This window comes from Xiphophorus hellerii, chromosome 6 (assembly GCF_003331165.1).
Source record: "Xiphophorus hellerii strain 12219 chromosome 6, Xiphophorus_hellerii-4.1, whole genome shotgun sequence".
Classification (NCBI taxonomy): Eukaryota; Metazoa; Chordata; class Actinopteri; order Cyprinodontiformes; family Poeciliidae; genus Xiphophorus; species Xiphophorus hellerii.
The window spans coordinates 29,056,304-29,076,849 of NC_045677.1; the positions used below are offsets into that span (position 1 = coordinate 29,056,304).

General features: G+C 39.0%; 1 protein-coding gene and 1 long non-coding RNA gene across 2 annotated transcripts in view; both read right to left on the reverse strand.

Moving 5' to 3' along the window:
- The window catches only part of tmeff1a (transmembrane protein with EGF-like and two follistatin-like domains 1a), a 47,836-nt gene that overhangs the window by 23,536 nt on the left and 3,754 nt on the right, over positions 1-20,546 (reverse strand). Inside the window, exons 2-3 of the mRNA XM_032564569.1 lie at positions 3,070-3,179; positions 1,694-1,823 (exon numbers count right to left, since the gene is read on the reverse strand). Of these exons, the coding sequence (XP_032420460.1) occupies positions 1,694-1,823; positions 3,070-3,179 (240 nt within the window). The remainder of the gene's footprint in view (positions 1-1,693; positions 1,824-3,069; positions 3,180-20,546) is intronic.
- LOC116721091 (uncharacterized) lies at positions 8,903-12,426 on the reverse strand. The gene is made up of 2 exons (XR_004339507.1): positions 11,742-12,426; positions 8,903-9,871 (listed from the first exon to the last, which is right to left on the reverse strand). It is a non-coding gene; the product is annotated as an uncharacterized LOC116721091 (long non-coding RNA).

Consider the following 20,546-nt stretch of genomic DNA (forward strand, 5'->3'; position numbering starts at 1 on the left):
GCGCTAGGCTGGTTTCCGGGGAAACCAAACCGCTGACAGCAGCATCAGCTCTTCCTGTTCGCTGAGGGAAAACAGTGAAGTCACCCGACCTGCAGGGACGCCGGACTCCACAGTCAGCTGACCGTCCTGCTGCTGACGGTCAGGAAAAACTCTTCATCACTTGCAGAAAACATTTAGAAGATTTAAAAAAGGCAGAAACTTTTAGATTAGAGAGTTTTATGATTTTTATCAGCAGAAACAAACATCAACCCAGCACTGGTGGTTTTTATGCTGATGCTAATACCAGTTAGCATGCTAATACCAGTTAGCAATAGCATCCGAACGCTGTCTCTGCTTTAGGCAAGTTAATAAACTCTGTTGTTTAACATTAACTGCTTTAAGCATTTTTAGAAACTACTCAAATGTTAAATCTATAAACTGATAATAATGTTACTTCATTTATGCAGACGCTCCATCTGCACTGATGAAGATTCTCTTGTTAGCTGTCTGGATTTTCAGCTCCAGTTATTTTCTGTTTGCTGCGTCCTTTAAGATTTGATCTGTTTTAGTTTCTTTGTTGCATCACCAACAAAACGCTCAACAATCAGTAAAAAAGATTTCTGTTCTTTCATAAACTGCAGTAAATCTGTTCTTATGGTTGGAATAGAAACAGATTTAAAACTGAAACAAAACATTGGTACTGATGAGAATCATCTCAACGCTAAAGTTTCTAGAACCGGTCCAGAATAACAGAATTATTTGTTCCCAACGTTCTGCATGAACAAATAAAACATAAAACCTGTGAGCAGTTTCCAGTTCAGAGGCTCTGAGCTTCAGGAGATTTTAATGACTTTCATCAGAAGCTCCTAATTAAAATTGATCAGTTGATTAACCGACTCGTCCTCAGAAATCAATGACCCTGATGATGATCTGCAGAGTTCAGAGCAACAACCAGTCCGTTAAAAACACAACAGCCTGGAAAATCACACATTTTAAAAACCAAATATTTAGCTCTGAGCTAAAGCTCCAATTTAAACCTCAAACAAATTATTAGTTTATCAACTAAATATTTTATACTGTAATATCTAAATATTTAGTACTGAATTAAATATTCAACTTCTAACTAAATATTTAACTAAATATTTATTAAATATTTAGCCTATGCTAAATATTTAATTTGCTAAATGTTAAATACTTAGCTTAAAACTAAAGCTAAACATTTAGCTTTAGTTTGAAACTAAATATTAAGTCTAACTAAATATTTAGTTTGAAGCCAAATATTTATCTTCACACTTAACATTTGGAACTGTAACAATTATTATGTTATTATATTAAAGAATTAATGATTAATGAATAAATCATTTTTAACCCAAATTATTGCTGTTAATTTTTGACCATATAAATTCACAAATGGCGGCTCGTGGGTTTGGGACGTCACGTTTATTTTACGCTGATTAAATTATTGACTTTGAGTAAATGAGTCAAAGTCAACATTAAATCCTGATGGATGGAGAAAAACGATGAGAATTTATGGGCAGAAGATAAACTTTCCTCCAGAACAAACTTTATCTGCCTGAAACCGTAAAGCGCCACCTAGTGTTTATTCTTAAAACTGCTGCTAGACCTGAGTATCTGTCCAGAACGACCTGGGCTCGGTGTATTTGCTGGACTCAGTCAGTATCTGTGATGGGCTTGGTGTATTTGCTGGACTCACCGGCGGAGCATGGCCCGTCATGGACTCTGGAGATGGATCTCTGCTGCTTGCAGGACGCCAGCCGTCGGTAGCACTCGTTCTGGTAGGTGTCTCCATTAGAACCGCACACCGGGATGTAATTTTTGTGGCACTGCGGGTCAAACCCAGAGGTCAAACTGGTCAGAAATGACTCAACAATGGCAGTAAACATGCTCAGACAACGTAAATCCTGAAAGCTAAAGTAGGAGCGAAGAGGAAAACCCTAAAGCAGCTCCACGGTGTTTCTCAAGCAGAAATCTGCATCATCGTTTCCAAACTCTAATGGAAAAGACAGAAACAGATTCAAAAGAATATTTTTTCTGTCGTGTGATCAGTCCCTCAGTTTCTGTGCAGCTTCTGGTTTTCAGTTGGTTTTGTCAGATCTTTGCTTGGATTGGACAGAATCCAGCTGAGGTTCTGATTAATGAGAGGAAAACATGGCAGAAAATAACAGTGGAGAATAAAAGAATAAAAGTTTGAAACAGGTAAAATAACTGCTGAGCTCTTTTGATTTTCATGTCATTAGAAAATAATCTGATCAGATTCTGTTGCCCAACATGGCGACGTTAATGAAAAGCATCTGAGCCGTCAGGATGATTTGATCTGTAAATCCATATCCAATCAGAGCGGGACGGCCTGCAGCCTGACCGCCGCTCCACGGAAACCGACTGAGACCAGACTGATGAGTTCTGATCGGTCCGGAGGTCCACACGAGTGTTTGGGTTTGTTATCAGCTGAATACTGAGAGACACTAAAAATCAACAGCAGAAGAGCCTGGCGCTTTAACTAGGACGTTCTCATCGGGAAGACGACAGAATGAAGCAGAACAATTTCCTTCAAGAAAATCACTAAAGCATTTTGGAGAAATACATTTGGAAAATATATTCTTAATAATTTGAACCAAATGAGGCCCTAAATATGAGGCGCCGTTTGTAAAGTTAGGCAATAAATGATCAGCAGTTATTTGGGTTGTTTAGTCTGTCGAGAGAGAAACAGGGAGGGTTCATCTTTTAAACCATGTTAGCTCTGAGGCTAAATATGTAGCTAAACTAAATATTTAACATATTTAACTTCAAACTAAATATTTACCTTAATGTTTAATCTCATTTAGCTTAAAGCTAAATATTTAGTTTGAAGCAGTGACATTCATTAATGGGACATTAATAAGTAACATGGTAAAATATGACTTTGAATAAAGATCCCAACATTTTTTTCTTATGAAAAACTAAATAACCCAAATTATTGCTGTTATCTTTGATGCTCTAACTTTACAAACATCCCTTACAAATTCCTCTGAGCGGAGACATAATTATTTAAAGTCGTCTGAAATGTTGCTCAATGATTTTTGCTGTTTTTACCTGGAACTGGCAGACGCATTTGAGCTGCGCGCCGTCGTCTTTGCATTCGCCTCCGTATCGGCAGGTGGAGATGTCGCAGACTCTCAGGTCGCTCTTCTTCTCTGACAGATCTGCAGCAGAGGAAGGAAATCATTGAAAGCTTTAAATCATGTAAACATCAAGATTTTACTCATCTAAAGAGAACAAAGTGGTTTAATGAAGCTCACACAAAGTATACATTCAATAAATAATGACTTTGATGAGGATTTTAATCACAAAGTTTCTGTTTATTTTGTGGGAAATGGATGATGCATCAAGCCTGATATTCATCAGAGCGTCGCTAACGAGGAACATTTCCCAAAATGTCAGCGTGTTTGAGGTCGCAGCCGGCCGCCGCTTTCCAAACGCAGAGAAGTTTCTCCTGCTTATCCTGAATCAGTTCTGCCCTTTACAGCTTTTTATGAGCAATCAGTTAATAAAATGCCACAACGTGACTCCTCGATGGCCGCTTCCTTATCTGGCAGAGCTGAAGAGGAGATTAACCCACACACACACACCCACCCACACACACACACACACACACAGGATCTGATAATAACAGGCCTCCACGTGTCAGAAAGCAGAGCCTCGCTCCTCAGATTTCAGCCTGCAGCAGGACTGGCTCTCAACAATCATGTAATGGTTCATAATTACACTGAGCAGCTCCTAAAAATGGCCGCCGAGGAAAACGCCGTACAGACGGACGGACGGACGGACAAACGGACAGACGGACAGACGGACTCATCCCTCCTACTGGAGGCTTTTCATCCAGAAAACTTCACACAGAAACTGTTCATATGTTTAATGTTCAGAAGTTTCTGTTTTACACTGAAATATTTACCTGCCAGAGTTTGAAGTAAAATCAGGAGCAGAATCCGGTTTGAACCAGAAAACCTCTTTATTATAACGATATGAAAATACTGACAGGTAAAAAGTTAAAGACATAAAGCGTTTCGTTGTGACGATTCTTCTCTCCTGTTTCTTTTAGACAAAGTGTTGCTGTTTCACTGTTACAACCTTTCTGATTTAATTTGATATTTTGGGTTTACTGACATATAAATCTCATCACAACAACATGTAAAAATTATTATCTCGCTATAATAAGAAAGTTTAATGAGAAAGTTTCTCAAGACGTAACGAACGCGGCTTCGTTGAGTCGCTCCGCCCTGCTGAACGTCAACGACTCGATCTGCTGGTTTCCATGGAAACATTTTAAACTTTTTAAAGGTTTGAATCTTTTTAAATTGATCTGAATAATAAACTGAACTGAAAACCAGGATCTTCTGGATATGATTGATTTTTTGCCTCAGGATGAGTTTATAGAAATGAACTGAATTAAATTTAATTTTCCTCTCAGTTTTACTCTGACATGTTGAATTTGATTTATTTTTTTAATCTACGTCCCTAAACGTGTTTTTTGCTTCCTTCTGATGGAATCCAGCCGTAAAACTCGACCGTCGTCTCCTGGATCTGTTGCAGAAAGCAGGGAAACATTTTCACAGTGTTACAATGTCGGCCTTTTGGTGAACAAAGAAAAAACTACAACATGTTTCTGAAGTGCTGAAGTCGTCCGCAGCTTTAGTGGAGAATCAGCAGGTCTGCTGGTGGTTTTTAGATGTTTACATGCAGCATCCATGAAAACTTTTAATGGTTTAAAACCAGTTAAGGCCCCGGCTGTGAGACTGGGAGCTTTTCTGCCGTGTTGAGCCGAGCAGCAGGGCTGGAGCTGCAGCAGGGCTGCAGCGGCGATGTGCGGCTCTGCAGGCGTTCACGGCTAATTAAGTCCATGCAGCGTCTGCATCCATCAGCACCGCCGCCCGACACACACACACACACACACACACACACCCCCACACCCAGCTGTGTGTGTGGGCGTGAGGAGAGCTGGGAGGCAGGACAGCTTCCTGTTTCCAGGTTCTTAATACCGAAACAATCAACCAGCAGCAGTGGTTAAAGGCCCAACTGGAGCCAAACTGGAGCCTGAAAGCAGCTCCCAGTCAGGCTGAAGCAGCTGCTGCAGTTCCTCTCAGCTTCTTCACTCTCATGCATTTTACAGCAGCAGCAGATTAGAAATGCACATAATCTGGATGGAGGCAGATGAGGCTGACAGAGCGCCGAGGGGAACGTCCAGCTCCCCGAACGCCACAGGGCCGGGGCGCCCAAACACACTGCTTCACACACACACACCCCTTCACACACACACACTGCTTCACACACACACACACACACACACCTTCACACACACACACTGCTTCACACACGCACACACACACACACACACCGCTTCACACACACACACACCTTCACACACACACACTGCTTCACACACACACACACCTTCACCCACACACACACCTTCACACACACACACTGCTTCACACACACACACACACACACCTTCACCCACACACACACCTTCACACACACACACTGCTTCACACACACACACACACACACCTTCACCCACACACACACCTTCACACACACACACTGCTTCACACACCCCTTCACACCCCCACACACACACACACACCTTCACACACACACTGCTTCATTTGACATTTTATCAGTGGAAATGCATTTTTCTTGTACATATTCTTTGATTTTTGCCTCTTATTTTCTCATCCATTCATCAAAATAAAAAATATTAATTCTGATATTTTTATTTATTTAAGATTTTTTTGCTTTATTTTTGTTTAAATTGTTGAACATTTACCTGCTTATTGATCATACTTTTCTTCATTTTATTATTTTTTTCCTCCATTTATTTTTCTTTTTTTGTCTATTAAATGATTTTCCTGAATTTATTGCATTGAAACATTTTCTGTCTTTGTTTCTGTTTGCAGAATCAGATCAGTGGAAGAAATGAGATCATTGATTATCGTTAATATTGAAACATAAACTAAAGAAAATTGTAATTATATTAAGTATATTTAGTTTTCCTCGTCACAAGCTGGTAAAGTTTGTCAGGAACCAGCAGGTTCAGGAATCATCTTCAGAATATTTCAGATGAACATTATGGAAACATTTCATCTTTTCTTTGGTCCAAACCGAAGAACCAAACATCCCATCAAACATGTCGGATCTTAAACTCGACCTTCATCTGTTATGTTTCTGTTTTCGTTCAGAAAAATCCAGATTTAGTTCTTCCTTCATCCTGAAAGACAAACTTATAGAAAACATTCTGGCTCTGACTCCCGACGGCTCGTTTCAGAGAAGTCGAACCTTTTCAGTCGGGCATCAAACTAAAAGTAAAAAAACAAAAAACAGGTTTTTCTCTCCAGAGTTTCTTTTTTCGTTTCATCTCAGAGAAGAGAAATCTTCTGAAGGTCTGCCGCTTTGTCCCCGGTGGATGTGAAGCATCACTGATGCATGATGGGACGTGAAATCCCGTCACGCTCGTACAAACGTTCCAGTTTTCTGAGCAGTTAGGAGCGTTGAGAACGGATTAAAAAAGAGAAACTCATGAATCCTAATCAGAGCAACAGATGAAACCAAATTCAGCTCGGCCCGTCGGGTCCGGGGCCACCAGGGGCCCCAACACCGATAAATTAACCCGCGGTCACTACGCACTAATCAGAAAGCAGGAGCTTGATTTGTTTGGACCGACATGATGGAACAAACGCAGCAGGAATCCTGCAGAAACCAGCAGATTTTCATTCTACACTCAGAGACACTGCAGGGAAGAGGCATGACCTTTGACCTGAACCCAGGTCTGAAGCCAGATGTTTACATACGCTGAATAAAAATATGCATCTCGGTTTTCCTCTCAGTCTGGTGAGAAATTAGACAAAATGTTTCCTGTTTCAGGTCAAAATCAACAAAATGATTTTCATTCGATAAATGACAGAAAATCGAGTTTTTATCACCGAGATAATAGAAGCACTTTATTCATCCCAGCAGGGAAATTACTTCTAACAACAACAACGCGTCTAATAGATACGACTGTAGCGCGTAAATAAATCCCAAATCTACTGTTTTATGCCGATAAATTGTCTAAATTGGATTTTTAAGTGTGCTATCTTCCTGTTTTTGTGTAATTTTGATGTTTTCATGTAAATCAGTTTAATTTTGTGACTTTCGGCCTGAAACAGAACCAGAACCAGAACCAGTGGGATGAGTCTGATCTTGTTTATCGGTTTCAACAGAAACCAACCCGGTTGAAGTTCAAGTCACTCAGCCGCCCCTTCACTCAGACACGCCCCCTGGTGGAGAGGCAGGATTTGGACTGAAAATGTTACTTATTTTATCAATAAAAAGTTTTCATTTAAATTCTGATTACAGACCCAAACTAGCAACCAGTTACTGAGGACTATTTCTTCCTTGTCTTACTGATTATTTTTTACAGTACCAATAAATAAAGGATCAAATATCTGGTGTTTTCTGTCTCAGTAAATGTTCATACAAGCAACTCGGTGCATTTTATCCTGATCCAGATTTTTATAATCTGTATTACAGTTATTACAGAATAAATTGTTATAAAATGCCTATAAATAGTTTGAACCCTGTTGGATTCTTTTATTGTTTTACAAATCTGTTTAGCTTTTTGGGACAAAAATTAACTCTTTAATGTCAAATAAAAAGTGATTTCTACAAAATTATGACAAATAAAAAGATGTAACAATGTTGATTCACTCACTGACCTCATTCAACAGAGGTCCAACCAAATGGTACCAATATTTCACAGAGATCAGCTGAGAGCAGTGAGTGTTAGACATTTTAATAATGCTAATCTTTCTTTAGCCTTGGTTTGTGACCTTGGTGCCTTGCAGTAAGAAGGTTCTGGGTTCGATTCCCGGCCCGGGTTTTTCTGCATGGAGTTTCCATGTTCTCTAGTCTTTGGCTAAAAACCACGAGCTGTTTCTCGTGATAGCGCTAGGCTAACATGTAAGCTTTGGTTGTATTTACCCAGAATGCACTGCACTGTAGTCCACTTCCAGTTTTCGGACCGGTCTCCAGTCCGCTTGGTGTTCACATATCACACTGAACCCAGTTTGATATGTTCACTTCAACCGAACCCAGTCTGAGGTTTGCAGAACCAGTTAGCTTAGCATTAAAAACCTCACCGACCGAACCGGACTCGGTACCAAACACTCATCAGTTTGTTTTCTGAACTTTGTCACGTTTTCCTCCTGGAAACAAAATGTTGCTGCGTTTCTCAGACGGCCTCTGAGCCTCGGAGAGAGTTCATTAAATGGATTCACTCTAATTCACTTTCATTTAAAACATTTGCCAAAAAGCCGTTAATACGGCGGCTGGGTTTGAAGCGCATACCCGCCGCTGATTGACGGCGCTCTGTGTTTCTTGGTTCTCTTAATGGAAAAGCTATTTGCAGACATGAAGCCCTTTCAGCTGTAAATCTAGTCTGGGTTTTATTTGCAGGCAGCGTTCATGTTCTGCCTGAATGACGGAGCCATTATGCAGCTTCGCATTATGAGCAGTAAGAGCTGCCCCCCCCGGCAGGACAGAGCCTTCAAACAGGAACACATTAAACATCGTCTCACTGCTGGACGCTCCTTTACTTACAGGAGGCGTCAAAAATTCAGAAGCAAAACAAAACGCAGAAGCAAAACCATCGACTCTTCAGTCGTTTCCTGCAGAATTTGGTGTTGATGAAGATTACATTATTAATGTTCACTTCCTGCTCTGTTTTATGCTTTATTTATGTTATAAACTAAACTTTGTCACAAAAAAATCCCACGACAAAAATGTTATTCTACCTCCTCAACAATAAATTAAACATGAAATACTTTCATTAAGCAAATAAAGTCATCAGATTTGATTTGTAATTTGCAAGAATAAAGCTGAACGGCAGTAAGTCCAAAATAATAAGTTGTAATAACACGAGAAAAAAACATAATACAACTATAGTCATAAAATTACCAGAATAAAGTTATTTGACAAAAAGTCCTAATGTTAGAAGAATAACGTTGGAATAACGTCAGAAAAAATGCAAAATATACAAAAATAAACTCAAAATAGTACAGAAATAAACTCAAAATATTACAGAAATAAACTCAAAATATTACAGAAATAAACTTGTCATCAAAGAATAAAAGTTGTAATCTGAGTGATTGAAATAATAATTTTATACAAAAGATTAAAATGTTGAGTGAAATTTTACTTTCGTATCAATTTGTGATTTTTTTTATCAGGATGAAAATCCCAGGACGTTGTGGCGTCATCAGGCGGTTACCTGAGCAACCAACAGTCAGTGGGAACAGCAGGTGGAGGTCAGAGGTCACCAGCAGTCCTTCGGCATGTCTGCCTGATGCAGGGTGACATGATGTCATTTCCTGTTCTGGTTTCATTTGTTCATCAATTTACTGTGAAAAGCAGAAGATTTTCAGCCAAGCTAACGGCCTTTACATGTGACCTCTGACCCCGCTAGCTCTGATGGAGCCTGCTGACCTTTCAGAAGTTGAATGAAACATTCTGGACGTGTTCGCTGCTCTGCTGGTGTGAAATATTCACCACTGATTTGTTAACAAGCAGGAAAATATCCAGCTTGTTCGTGTTTAAATGATTTTTTAAAATTTTTTCTGTCTGGCGGCGAATCCGGGTCCAGATGTTTCCGTCCCATCAGAGCAGCTGCTTCCTCCTCCTCTTCCTCCCCCGGCGTCTCATTTGCATAATGGCCGCCCTGTAACTCCGTACGGTTTGATTTGTAGGGCAGCGTGAGGAAACGCCGCGGCGAGCGCAGCTTACAGCCTGGTCCTACTGGGAGGAGCGGCTCTGGTTTGACTGGTTTCATCAACGACCGACTGGAAATGAAACCCAGGATCTACGATCCGGCAAGACGAGAGAGAAAAGAATCTGAGCTGAAAACAGCCCGAAGTTTAAACACAAACATGTTTACATCAGAGAGACGGAGGCGGATTAAAGCAGCATAATCAGATTAAAAAGCCGTTTAATTATCTGGAAAAAACCCAAACACATTAAATATGAAGAATATTTTTATATTTAGAGCAACAAAAAGGAGTTAAACTCCAGAGGCAGGAAACTGGATCCATGTTTCAGCCTCAGAACCAACTGGGCCAATGAAACGGCTCCACAGGTCCAGAAAGGTCGGGTTCTGAAAAACTACAGAACTGAAACTAAAATTATATTTTCATCTTGCTATGCATAATTTATAAATGTTAGTTATAAACTAAATATTTAGCTTTCAAATGAAATATTTAGTTAGCATGCTAGCCTGCTAAATATTTATACCCAAGGTAAATATTTAGTTCTAAACTAAACATTTATTTTACAAACTAAATATGGAACTTGGAACTAAATATTTAACAGGCTAACAGTATTTAGCAAGTAAGCTAGTTTTATAAATATTTGGCTTCCTAGCTAAATATTTAGTTTTCTATCTCAATATTATGCCAAGTACATATTCAGCTTGCAAACTAAACATACAGCAACTATGCTAATTATTTAGCAAAAACTGAACTAAATATTTATTTTACAAACTAAATGTTTAGTTTACTTGCTGAAGCTGATGCTGTTCTCTGATCCGGTTCCAAACAGAACCGGAACCAAAACGAGGAACTGGATCCAAACTGGATCCAAACTGGATCCAAACTCCACCCAGAAGAAAAGCTCCACCCACCCAAACATTCAACACAGTAGAAACTCAGTTCATGTTTCTGAACAGAAATAGATGTGAGTTAAATAGATGAGAGTTAAATAGATGAGAGTTAAATAGATGTGAGTTAAATAGATGTGTGTTAAATAGATGAGAGTTAAATAGATGAGAGTTAAATAGATGAGAGTTAATAGAGGAGTTAAAAGATGAAGTTAAATAGATGTGTGTTAAATAGATGTGTGTTAATAGATGTGTGTTAAATAGATGTGAGTTAAATGATGGCTGAGTTAAATAGATGTGGTTATAGGTTTGTGTGTTCTGGGGTTCTCAGTGTCGTCAGAGTTAAATGAGTTTCATGTTTTGTGTGAATAGATGTGTGTTAAATAGATGTGAGTTAAATAGATGAGAGTTAAATAGATGAGAGTTAAATAGATGAGTTAAATAGATGTGTGTTAAATAGATGTGAGTTAAATAGATGTGTGTTAAATAGATGAGAGTTAAATAGATGTGTGTTAAATAGATGAGAGTTAAATAGATGAGAGTTAAATAGATGTGTGTTAAATAGATGTGAGTTAAATAGATGAGAGTTAAATAGATGTGTGTTAAATAGATGAGAGTTAAATAGATGAGAGTTAAATAGATGTGTGTTAAATAGATAGATTTTCTCCAGAGCCTTTAAGCTGCAGGATGTGAAACTCAGATTCTCAGAGTTTTTCCTCCTGAAGCCAGTTTTAGTTTTAGTTTTAGTTTTTGTGATGAAGTGAGGTTTTGCCCCAGAGGAGCTTTTGTTCCTCGCAGTCTGTTTACGGCGCCTCTGCCTGGTGGAGGCTCCAAACCGGCCCAAACCATCCTAGACCGGGCCCGGACTCCCGCTGCTCCGCTCCAGCATGAAAGCCCAACAAAGAGGCTTTCAGCCCACAAAACAGTTAAAACCTCCATTATAAAACGGCTTCATTTGAAGCGGCTGTCAGCAGGTCAAAGTCTGCTGACAGGCGAACACAGGCCCGCCTCGCCGCCGCCTCGTCGGCCTCCATTTGCATTTTCACTTCCAGCCCTGAGCCGGTTTCCTGCCCTTTACCTCCTCTGTCAGGATCCGTCTTCCTCTCTGCCTCGCGGTCGCCAACCTCAAACTCTCACAATCACATAAATCTCCCCGACGGCGTCCTAACGGCCACTGAGACGGAAAATCTCTCCCCTGGTATTGATTCAGACGCAGCGTCGCAGCCGGGATGGGAGTTCAGTTTTCCTTCTCCGTTCTGGAGAGGAAGGAGAAAATATCTGCAGACTGAAAACTCCTGAGAAACTGGTTCCAGCTCTAAAACAATCCATTCCTCTGAACAGGTTCCTGGAGCGTTGATGACGCTGACATCAGTAAAGATGGCGGACAGAGCTTCAGATTAAATCGTTTTCTGGGTCATAAGAAAAGTTTTCTCACCTCCCAGTCAACTAAAAATAATCTGCAGGAAGTGAGTCGAGTGTTTGTTAAATCAGAGAGACAGCAAAGCCTCCTGAGATCGTCTTCACATCTATCCCAGAAGAAACGAAACGTTGCAGCAGCAGAACAGAGTCTGTAACGTTATTTATGTATTCAAATGGACAATAATAACCTGCAGCTGTTTCAGAAACATCTGGATTATTCCCAGAACAGCCAACAGGAATCTGGTTCAGCTCCGTTTCGTTATCAACCTTTTAATCTTTCTTCTTCTGCTGATCAAATGAAGATTTAAAGGAACTGATGAACCAGAATCAGAGGAAATAAAACCATTTATGTTTTTTGAAAAGTGTCATGTATAAATATTAATGAAACTCTTTCATTTCTGTAAATAAAAAGACGTTTGAATGAAGTTTGGTTCAGTAAGAAATGTTTTAACTTCAGTCTAAAACCCGAGGAGCCGCTTTGGAGCAGATCTTCAGCTGTTTTTGTTTTCTGCTGTCATCAGGACGCCGCAGTGTGAGCCCACACACACACACACACACACCCCCACACACACACACACACACACACGCACACACACACACACCCTCTCCCCACACACACACACACACACACCCACCCACACACACGCACGCACACACACACACACACACACACACAGATTTATAGAGGTTCTGCTTCCTGAATGGATCGGCCCAGAGACTCACTGAGGCGAGACTAATCAGGCCTATTCCAATCCCGGGCCCAGTGGTGGACGCCGACCCCCCAGCAGGTCGTCTGCTGCACTTCATGCATTTTAATCGGTGCAACGTAGAGCTGCAGACATAGATATGCAACCTGACCAGCAGGCTGGTTTCTTACCACAGAAAGGAAAACAAAAAGATAAATGATGAACGACCCGGTCCGAGAACTGGAACATCTAAATGTTTTATTTACAAGTTTTATGTTTTATCATAATAATATAATTATACATGATTTATGTGTCATTTTGTTCTGTTTTTAACTGTTATAATTATTAATGTTCATTTTAGCCGTTTGATTTTAAAACTGCTGTTAACTGTTCATTTGGAGCCGGTGCTGCAAATGAAGTTCCTTTATTTTATTTTATTTTATTTATAGGGGCAGAATCTGCTGGACTGAAGTTAAGAACCAACTTGATTTTCTCTCTCGTTAGAATAAACCCAGTGAACCTGAATGTGTCTGAAACGAGACGAATAAAGAAAATTTAAACATTCAGTTCATTTAAACTCAGAATGTTTTAGGCTGGAAAAATCTGGGATTAATGACAATTGATCTGTTTCTGCTGGATTTTCTCTCCTGATGCAGAGTAAATCTGAGACGTTTAAGGTTTTAGGAAAAAAACAGATCAAATATGTTGGCAAACAACAAGTTTTTCTGCTGAACATTAACAGATTTACAGGTTATAATCTTAGTTGGATTTTGTCTTCAGTAAAGAAATTCATTCCTTTAAAAATGACTGGCAGATTTTTTCACTTATAACAATAGATTTTTTACAGTAAGACAAACACATTTTTATCAATATTAATAAATATTAATAATTATATTAATAAATAATATAATATTAATAAAACTCCTGTTTCTTTAGTTTTGTCTCATTTCAACTGAACTAAGATTTCTGCCTTGGAAACTTGGTTAGATTTTGTACGGTGGCCGACAGGTGCAAATGCGCAGCAAAAGAGAAACATGCAAACAAAAAAAAAAACACGCGCACAAATTAAATGCGGCAAGCAAAAAGAGAGACGCAAACACCCCCGAATGAAATGCAGCAAACAAAAAGAGAGACGCAAACACCCCCGAATGAAATGCAGCAAACAAAAAGAGAGACGCAAACACCCCCGAATGAAATGCAGCAAACAAAAAGAGAGACGCAAACACCCCCGAATGAAATGCAGCAAACAAAAAGTGTTGAAAACGGAAGTGCTCCAGACCACTAGGGGGAGTCAAAGAAAATAGTATTCATTTCTATGGGACCAGATGCAAGATTCAGAGAAAGAAACTTGAAAGAAAGTAAAGGTATCTCTCTGAATCTTGCATCTGGAAAGTGTGATTATTGTGAGAAGTCTGAAACAATAGAGCATGTTATTTTAGAGTGTTGTAAGTATGAAGAAGAGAGAAGATGCATGCTGAGAGAGTGTGTAGGTATTAAAGAAAGGTTTAATTTAATAGAATTTTTGAGGAGAGATTTCGGGAGTAGACATATTCAAATAATTATTCGGTATCTTAAAAAAACAAAGCTATTTCATAGGATATGAGTAGAGCAAGTTGGGTGTGAGTGTGTAAAGAATATCAAAGAGGGGTATATAAAGCTATAAGCAAGTTGGATAATATAAGCAGGTGTGTATGTGTGGGGGTATGTTTAATCAGGAGTTAATGGAGGGAAAAGGTAGAAAGTGAAAGTTTATAGACCATCTCGAACCACACTCCATACTGGTAAGTGGCGGTAATGCTACTGTAAGTTTGTTGCCAACCGCCAATAAATACCAAGAAGAAGAAGAAGAAGAAGAATCTTGCATCTGGTCCCATAGAAATGAATACTATTTTCTTTGACTCCCCCTAGTGGTCTGGAGCACTTCCGTTTTCAACACTTTTTGTTTGCTGCATTTCATTCGGGGGTGTTTGCGTCTCTCTTTTTGCTTGCCGCATTTAATTTGTGCGCGTGTTTTTTTTTTTGTTTGCATGTTTCTCTTTTGCTGCGCATTTGCACCTGTCGGCCACCGTAATTTTGTGTTTGTACAGTGAATCAAGTTTGTTTTTTTTCTTACTGGTGTTTTTTTTAGTCTATTTACTAGAAAATTAAATAAAGTGCTGATGACTGGACCTCCAGTTCTTTATGGGACGTTTGTGGCCCATAAAGCCGACACTAACAGCGGCCATTATGGAAACAAAATGGCCGAAATTAGGGCTGAAGAGATTAACTGGATTATTGTAATTATTGAAATAACTGTCAACTAATTTAGTAATTGATTATTCTTTACCTGGAGGACATGGATTAAGAAAACAGGACAGAAATTAAACTAAAACAATAAAATATATATATTTTGCATTTAAGACCAAAAAGTCTTTAAATATGCTCTACCCAAAACTAATGAAGAGCTTTAGCTTCAAATTATGGTTCAAATTCTCTACAACAAAAATCACTTTAGTGCTTCCAATTATTAATCAGTTAATCCCAAATCATCAGCAGATCAGCTGTAAACTTTACCGATTTTAAAACAAGCAGAAAGATTTTCAGCTGCAGATGCATCAAATGTTCACTAAAGAAATTATTTATTATATTTTAGACAATAAAAGATTAAATTCTGTGTTTATTTGCACGTTTTAGAGTAACATCGTTAGCATTCTGTACGGTAACGAGCTAGCAGTAGCCCTCATGCTAACATGAACATTTCCATATAAAAGATAAAACAAACATCCTGGACTGAGGAAGTGACTGTTGGTCAACATGCTAGTGATTAGCCACATGTTTTATTGTACTGTAGAAAAAAGATTCAAATAAAAAATCTGCATAATCTGCCAATTTTCTATCAAATTAATCGTCAGAATAATCCCAACTATGAGCCACAAACATGTTTGGCTGCAAAGGAAACCGGATCTTCAACATGGAAACTCAACTTTTTTCTTTTGGAGGGAAATCTGTAAATGTAGGTAAATATCTCAGGAAAGGAAAGTTGAGGAGGCTGAATGAAGAATTCATAAAAACAAAGAGAGGATGGAGGCAGCTGCTACTGCAGCCAAAACGCTGCGAGCTAAAAGCTCCTGAGGGATTCAGAGGTTTAAAGTAAACAGAGCAGCTCATCATCAGCTGGTCACCAGTTGGTCACCAGTTGGTCACCAGTTCCCATCTGCCAGTCGTTAAACTGGTCCTGCTTTAATTACAACGTTTCAGTTCCTCCAGAAATGCTCTAATTGGCCCAAATATCATGAAACATCACACAGAGCTGAAAGACAAAATCAAATCTCTGAGCTGATCTGAGTAACTTCAGGTTTTCTTGAATCTTCCTGTGAGTTCAGTAATGGAGACGACAGCGGCGCGCTCTGCCTTCAGAAAGTTTAAATTGCTGCAGGAGGACAGACGTTTGTTGAGACGGCTGATTTATTTAAAAAACATCAGTTTTAATCCGTGTCTTCTGGGTTTTCTGCTCAGACTCGTATTGACGTTCACAAGCTCTCTGCAGCCGCTGCAAGGAGCGAGTCCGACTTCTAATGAGTTCCCTGAAAGAACTGCAGGGGCATCGAGTTTTTTCAAAATCTGACAGCTGACTTTTTAAGCTCGGTCTGGAACATTTACCTCAGGCCAGTCTGCAGAGGTTACTGAAACTTTAACAGGACACTTACATCACAAGCCGACTCACAACCAGGCCAGTGAAGTTTGGTGCAACTATTCAGAACCAACAGAGTCGACACAATCAGGACAAAACTGCAAAGTCGAAATGTTGATGTTCGCAGCAGGACGACTGAACACAATGAATGTTGGAGAAATGTTTTAAAAATGTACAGCAAGGCGGCCATTTTGGGTCAATTTTTGATATTCACACACCTCTAATCTTAAAAAAACTCCTCCAAGGGATTTTGAGCTTTATCATTGGTCTGTGTGCAGTTAAGGGATGGGAGATTAAAAGTTATCAAAATGTTTTAGTTTTTGAGCATGGCCCAGTGGTCTATTCACCAAAGCAAACTCTATAACTTTCACAAACAAAGGTCAAAGTGCACCAAACGTAATATGAACCTTACACTGATGTATATTTACCTACTTTGTTGTGGAGAATTAGTTTTCTCTTACATGCATTTTTATGTTTCTGATGTTCAGGAACGTTTCTGATAAACTTTAATAAAAAACATCTGGGAGGAAAAACCCGATTCCTGACCGACGATCCGGTCAACGTAAAGAACCGAACTTCTCATCCTGACACAGAACCGACCCATCGCATGACTCCAAAAACAAAATAAAAGATTATTTTTGTCTGATTTTCTGTTTGTGCCAAAAGCTTCACGGTTCCAGAACTTTTTTTTACTTGGATTTTGTGACGTTTTTAATATTTAATGATGACTTTTTACAATAAAAGTAAAAACTTCATCACATTACATCAGTGAACAAAATGCATCAAACAGAAAAACTGTTTTCATGATTATTTGGTGTTTTGGTTTCCTGATCATATTATTATTAGTAGTAATAAAATCTTATATTCAGTTATTGTTGAGTTTCTGTAGATCTTGCTGAGACGTTTGTCCTCTAAACGTCCTGCAGGTGGCAGAAGGCCGACTTTGTAACCGTCTTTATGTGACTCTGAAGGTCCAGATCTGATCTCTGGTTTCTGTCTAATAACTGAAGCTTCATGATGATTTCAGATCATCAAAACTGGATGATAAAAGTTTCAGTCTGCTGTTTTAGTCTCAACTAAGCCTTTATTTTGAAGGACAGTTTTGTTTAGAGAGACTATAATTCATTTTATTTGTAGTTTTGTTTATTTACTTTGGCTATTTAAAATGTCTTCAAGTTCCAGAGTTAAACGTTTATTAAAATTTAAAGTTTATTCATCTTTGAGGATATGTTCTTGTATTATTAAGCCATTATCATTATATTGCTGGAAAATTGACTCAAAACAACAACATTAATTTTTATTGCAATAATTTCTCAGACAGTTTATCGTCCAGTTATTGTTGAAGATGATCAGTAAAGAGAGGAATAAACAGGAAGAAATCACCACCAGCAGCTTTATAGCCTTCATGGTTTCCTGAACCGCCTGCTGCCTCCACCTCGACTTTAAGGAGTTTCTTTTTCTCAGCTTTAATTAAACTAAAGTTTGAAAGTCGACCTCCAGCAGCTGATGAACTGAATCTGTTACCTCATGAAAGACAATTAAAAGTGTCTGTCACCCGTTAATGCTGCAGCTAATTGGTTTGAGCTAAACTAATAAAATAATTATTTCCAAGCTGCAGGAGATCAATGAGAGGAGGTGAGCTAATTTAACCTGGAAAGCTTTTATTTTGGCGAGCCGACGGCCCAGTTTGTCTCCAGAAGAAACGAGACGAGAAGTTTTAAACAAATAAACCTAAATTATTGGAACGGCTGAGGGAGAGAAAACGCTCCAGCTGAAGTTAGATTAAAAAATTTAAATTATGAAAGACACAAAACGTTTCAGACACAAAATGAAACAGAAGAAAAAAACTTTGATGTTTGAAACATTTAACTTATCTGAACTGTTTCTGCCAGAAAACATGGAAAACAAATGGAGAGAAGAGCCACTTCTGCCCCGCCGGGGTAAAATATGGGTTAATAAAACAAAACTTTTATTAATATGTTTTCATTATTTTGAAAGGGAATCAAATTAAACTAAAATTTATTTCTATTTTCACATTTTAATACAAAGTGAATCATTAAACTTCTGCAAATGGAAAAAAATTCTGCAGAATAAACTAAGTGAACTTTTCTGCAAATATGAATTATAGAAATGAAATATAAAGTAAAGAAAGATCCGTGTGTTTCTGTACGCCTCTACATCTGGCGCACAGCTGCATCAATGAACAATGAAGCTGCTTCTCTTTTCCTATTGGGGGTTAATTTCTGCTTCTGGACGATCTGATTGGACGCTGGAAAAGACTGTTGTCTTCATGTTGTGCTAAAAGGAGTTAGCCTAGCGGCGAAGCCATGCTAGCCTGAAATAGCATGTTAATGCTAAAGATGTAGCAGCTGCATTGATGCCAACATGAACCTGCCATCAATCTGACGGTTTAATGATCTGAATAAAATATTAAAAATAATAAGTTTGATAATTTAGCATCAAAAAGATTTTTGAATTGAAAATGTTGCTATTTTGTTGATATGTATGAAAAATACAAAACATCAGCAATTTGCTCTAAAACACAATAAATGAGTGAATGAAGGTTTTCTAATGCAGGATGAACTGAGATTTTCTCACATGACATCACAGCATCACTGCATCCTGATTGGACAGTTTGTCCCGGGTCAAAACAAGCCTGTGGTCCAGCGGTCTGGAACCAACATGGCTGCTGCAGACGTAACGTTCACCGTGTTTAGTTTCCGTTTGGCCGTTCTCCAGAAACTTGTTATTTTTGGAGCCAAGAAGAAAAGCAGCCGGAGTCTAAAAGCCTGTGAAGCTGCAGGACGTGAAAAACGAAGCTCCCTGTAATCCACAGGCCTCCCTCTGGACTCTGTTATGTAATGTACACAAAGATCTTCAAAGTGTGAAAGTAAGCTCACACTTTTCACACAAAAAAAGAAAAATGCTCCCAGAAAGCTTCAAGAGACATTTGTTCAACTTTCAGATCTGAGACAGGAAACAAAACCATCAATTATTTAAAACGTTGATTAAAATTCAAGTCTTGAAGTTATAAATTCAGAGTGAAGATTAAAAGTTTCTTCAGTCTGGTTTTCTTATTTCATCATCTGCAGCTCAGCTTCTTGACACAAACACAGAAACAGCTGGAGGACAAGAAGAAGAAGAAACTCCTTCATTTCAGATGGAAACTATTTGTAGTTTTCTAATATTCTGTTTATAACTGAACTAAAATAAAACCAGGAATCATCTTTTTAACACCAACATGGTGGCTGATAATCATTTGGATGTTTTATGGTTCAAACTGTGAACGTTTAAAATGTTACGTTTGATGGTCAAAGTGATGCTGAACTTTGTGATGAAGAAAAGAGAAGAGTTGGAGAAACGGGACTCGGACGAGTCAGGAGGAGAAACCTGCAAACCGAAACTCCAAAAGCAACAAACTCCTGAGTGGAACCAGGTCAGAACCTCCTGCCGCCGCCGCTTGTGTCATCAATCAGAGCAATTCGCTCGGAAACACTGAGAATGAGCCGACATGTGAAGCCGAGCGGAGAGGGACGGCTCAGGATTCATCCACACTCAGAAAGCAGAAGGAACCGATTATCCTGTTTGCTTCTGCCTCATTATGAGCAATAAAACAATCGCTGAACAGATTCAAACAGAAACCAAACCATGAAACGTCTGATGCTGAAAACAGTTTCATCCCAGCAGTTTAACCTGAGGACGTGGAGACAACACAGGAAGTGATGGAAGCAGGAAGCTGCTGATTTAAAGCAGCAGCGACCCAAACATGACGGCACCGCACAAACACAACGGAAACGATGGCAACCGGCTGCTCAGTCCACCAATCACATGAACAGCAGATTATATATCTGGATTCTCTGACAGGCACCAAACAGACGCCTAAACTCCTGGAAGGAAACAGCCAAAAACTCCAAACAACCAGCTTCTTCTGGGTTAAATTCAAATCATGAAAAGCTTCAAAAAAAGTTAAATACCAAAAACATCATTAATATAGAAATTAAACAAAAACTGTTGTGTTTTTGTAGTTTTGAGGATCCAAATCCAGATGCATTGAGGGGAACCATTTTGAGAATCAAAACTGGGAAAATAAAAATCGGTGCTAACAGAG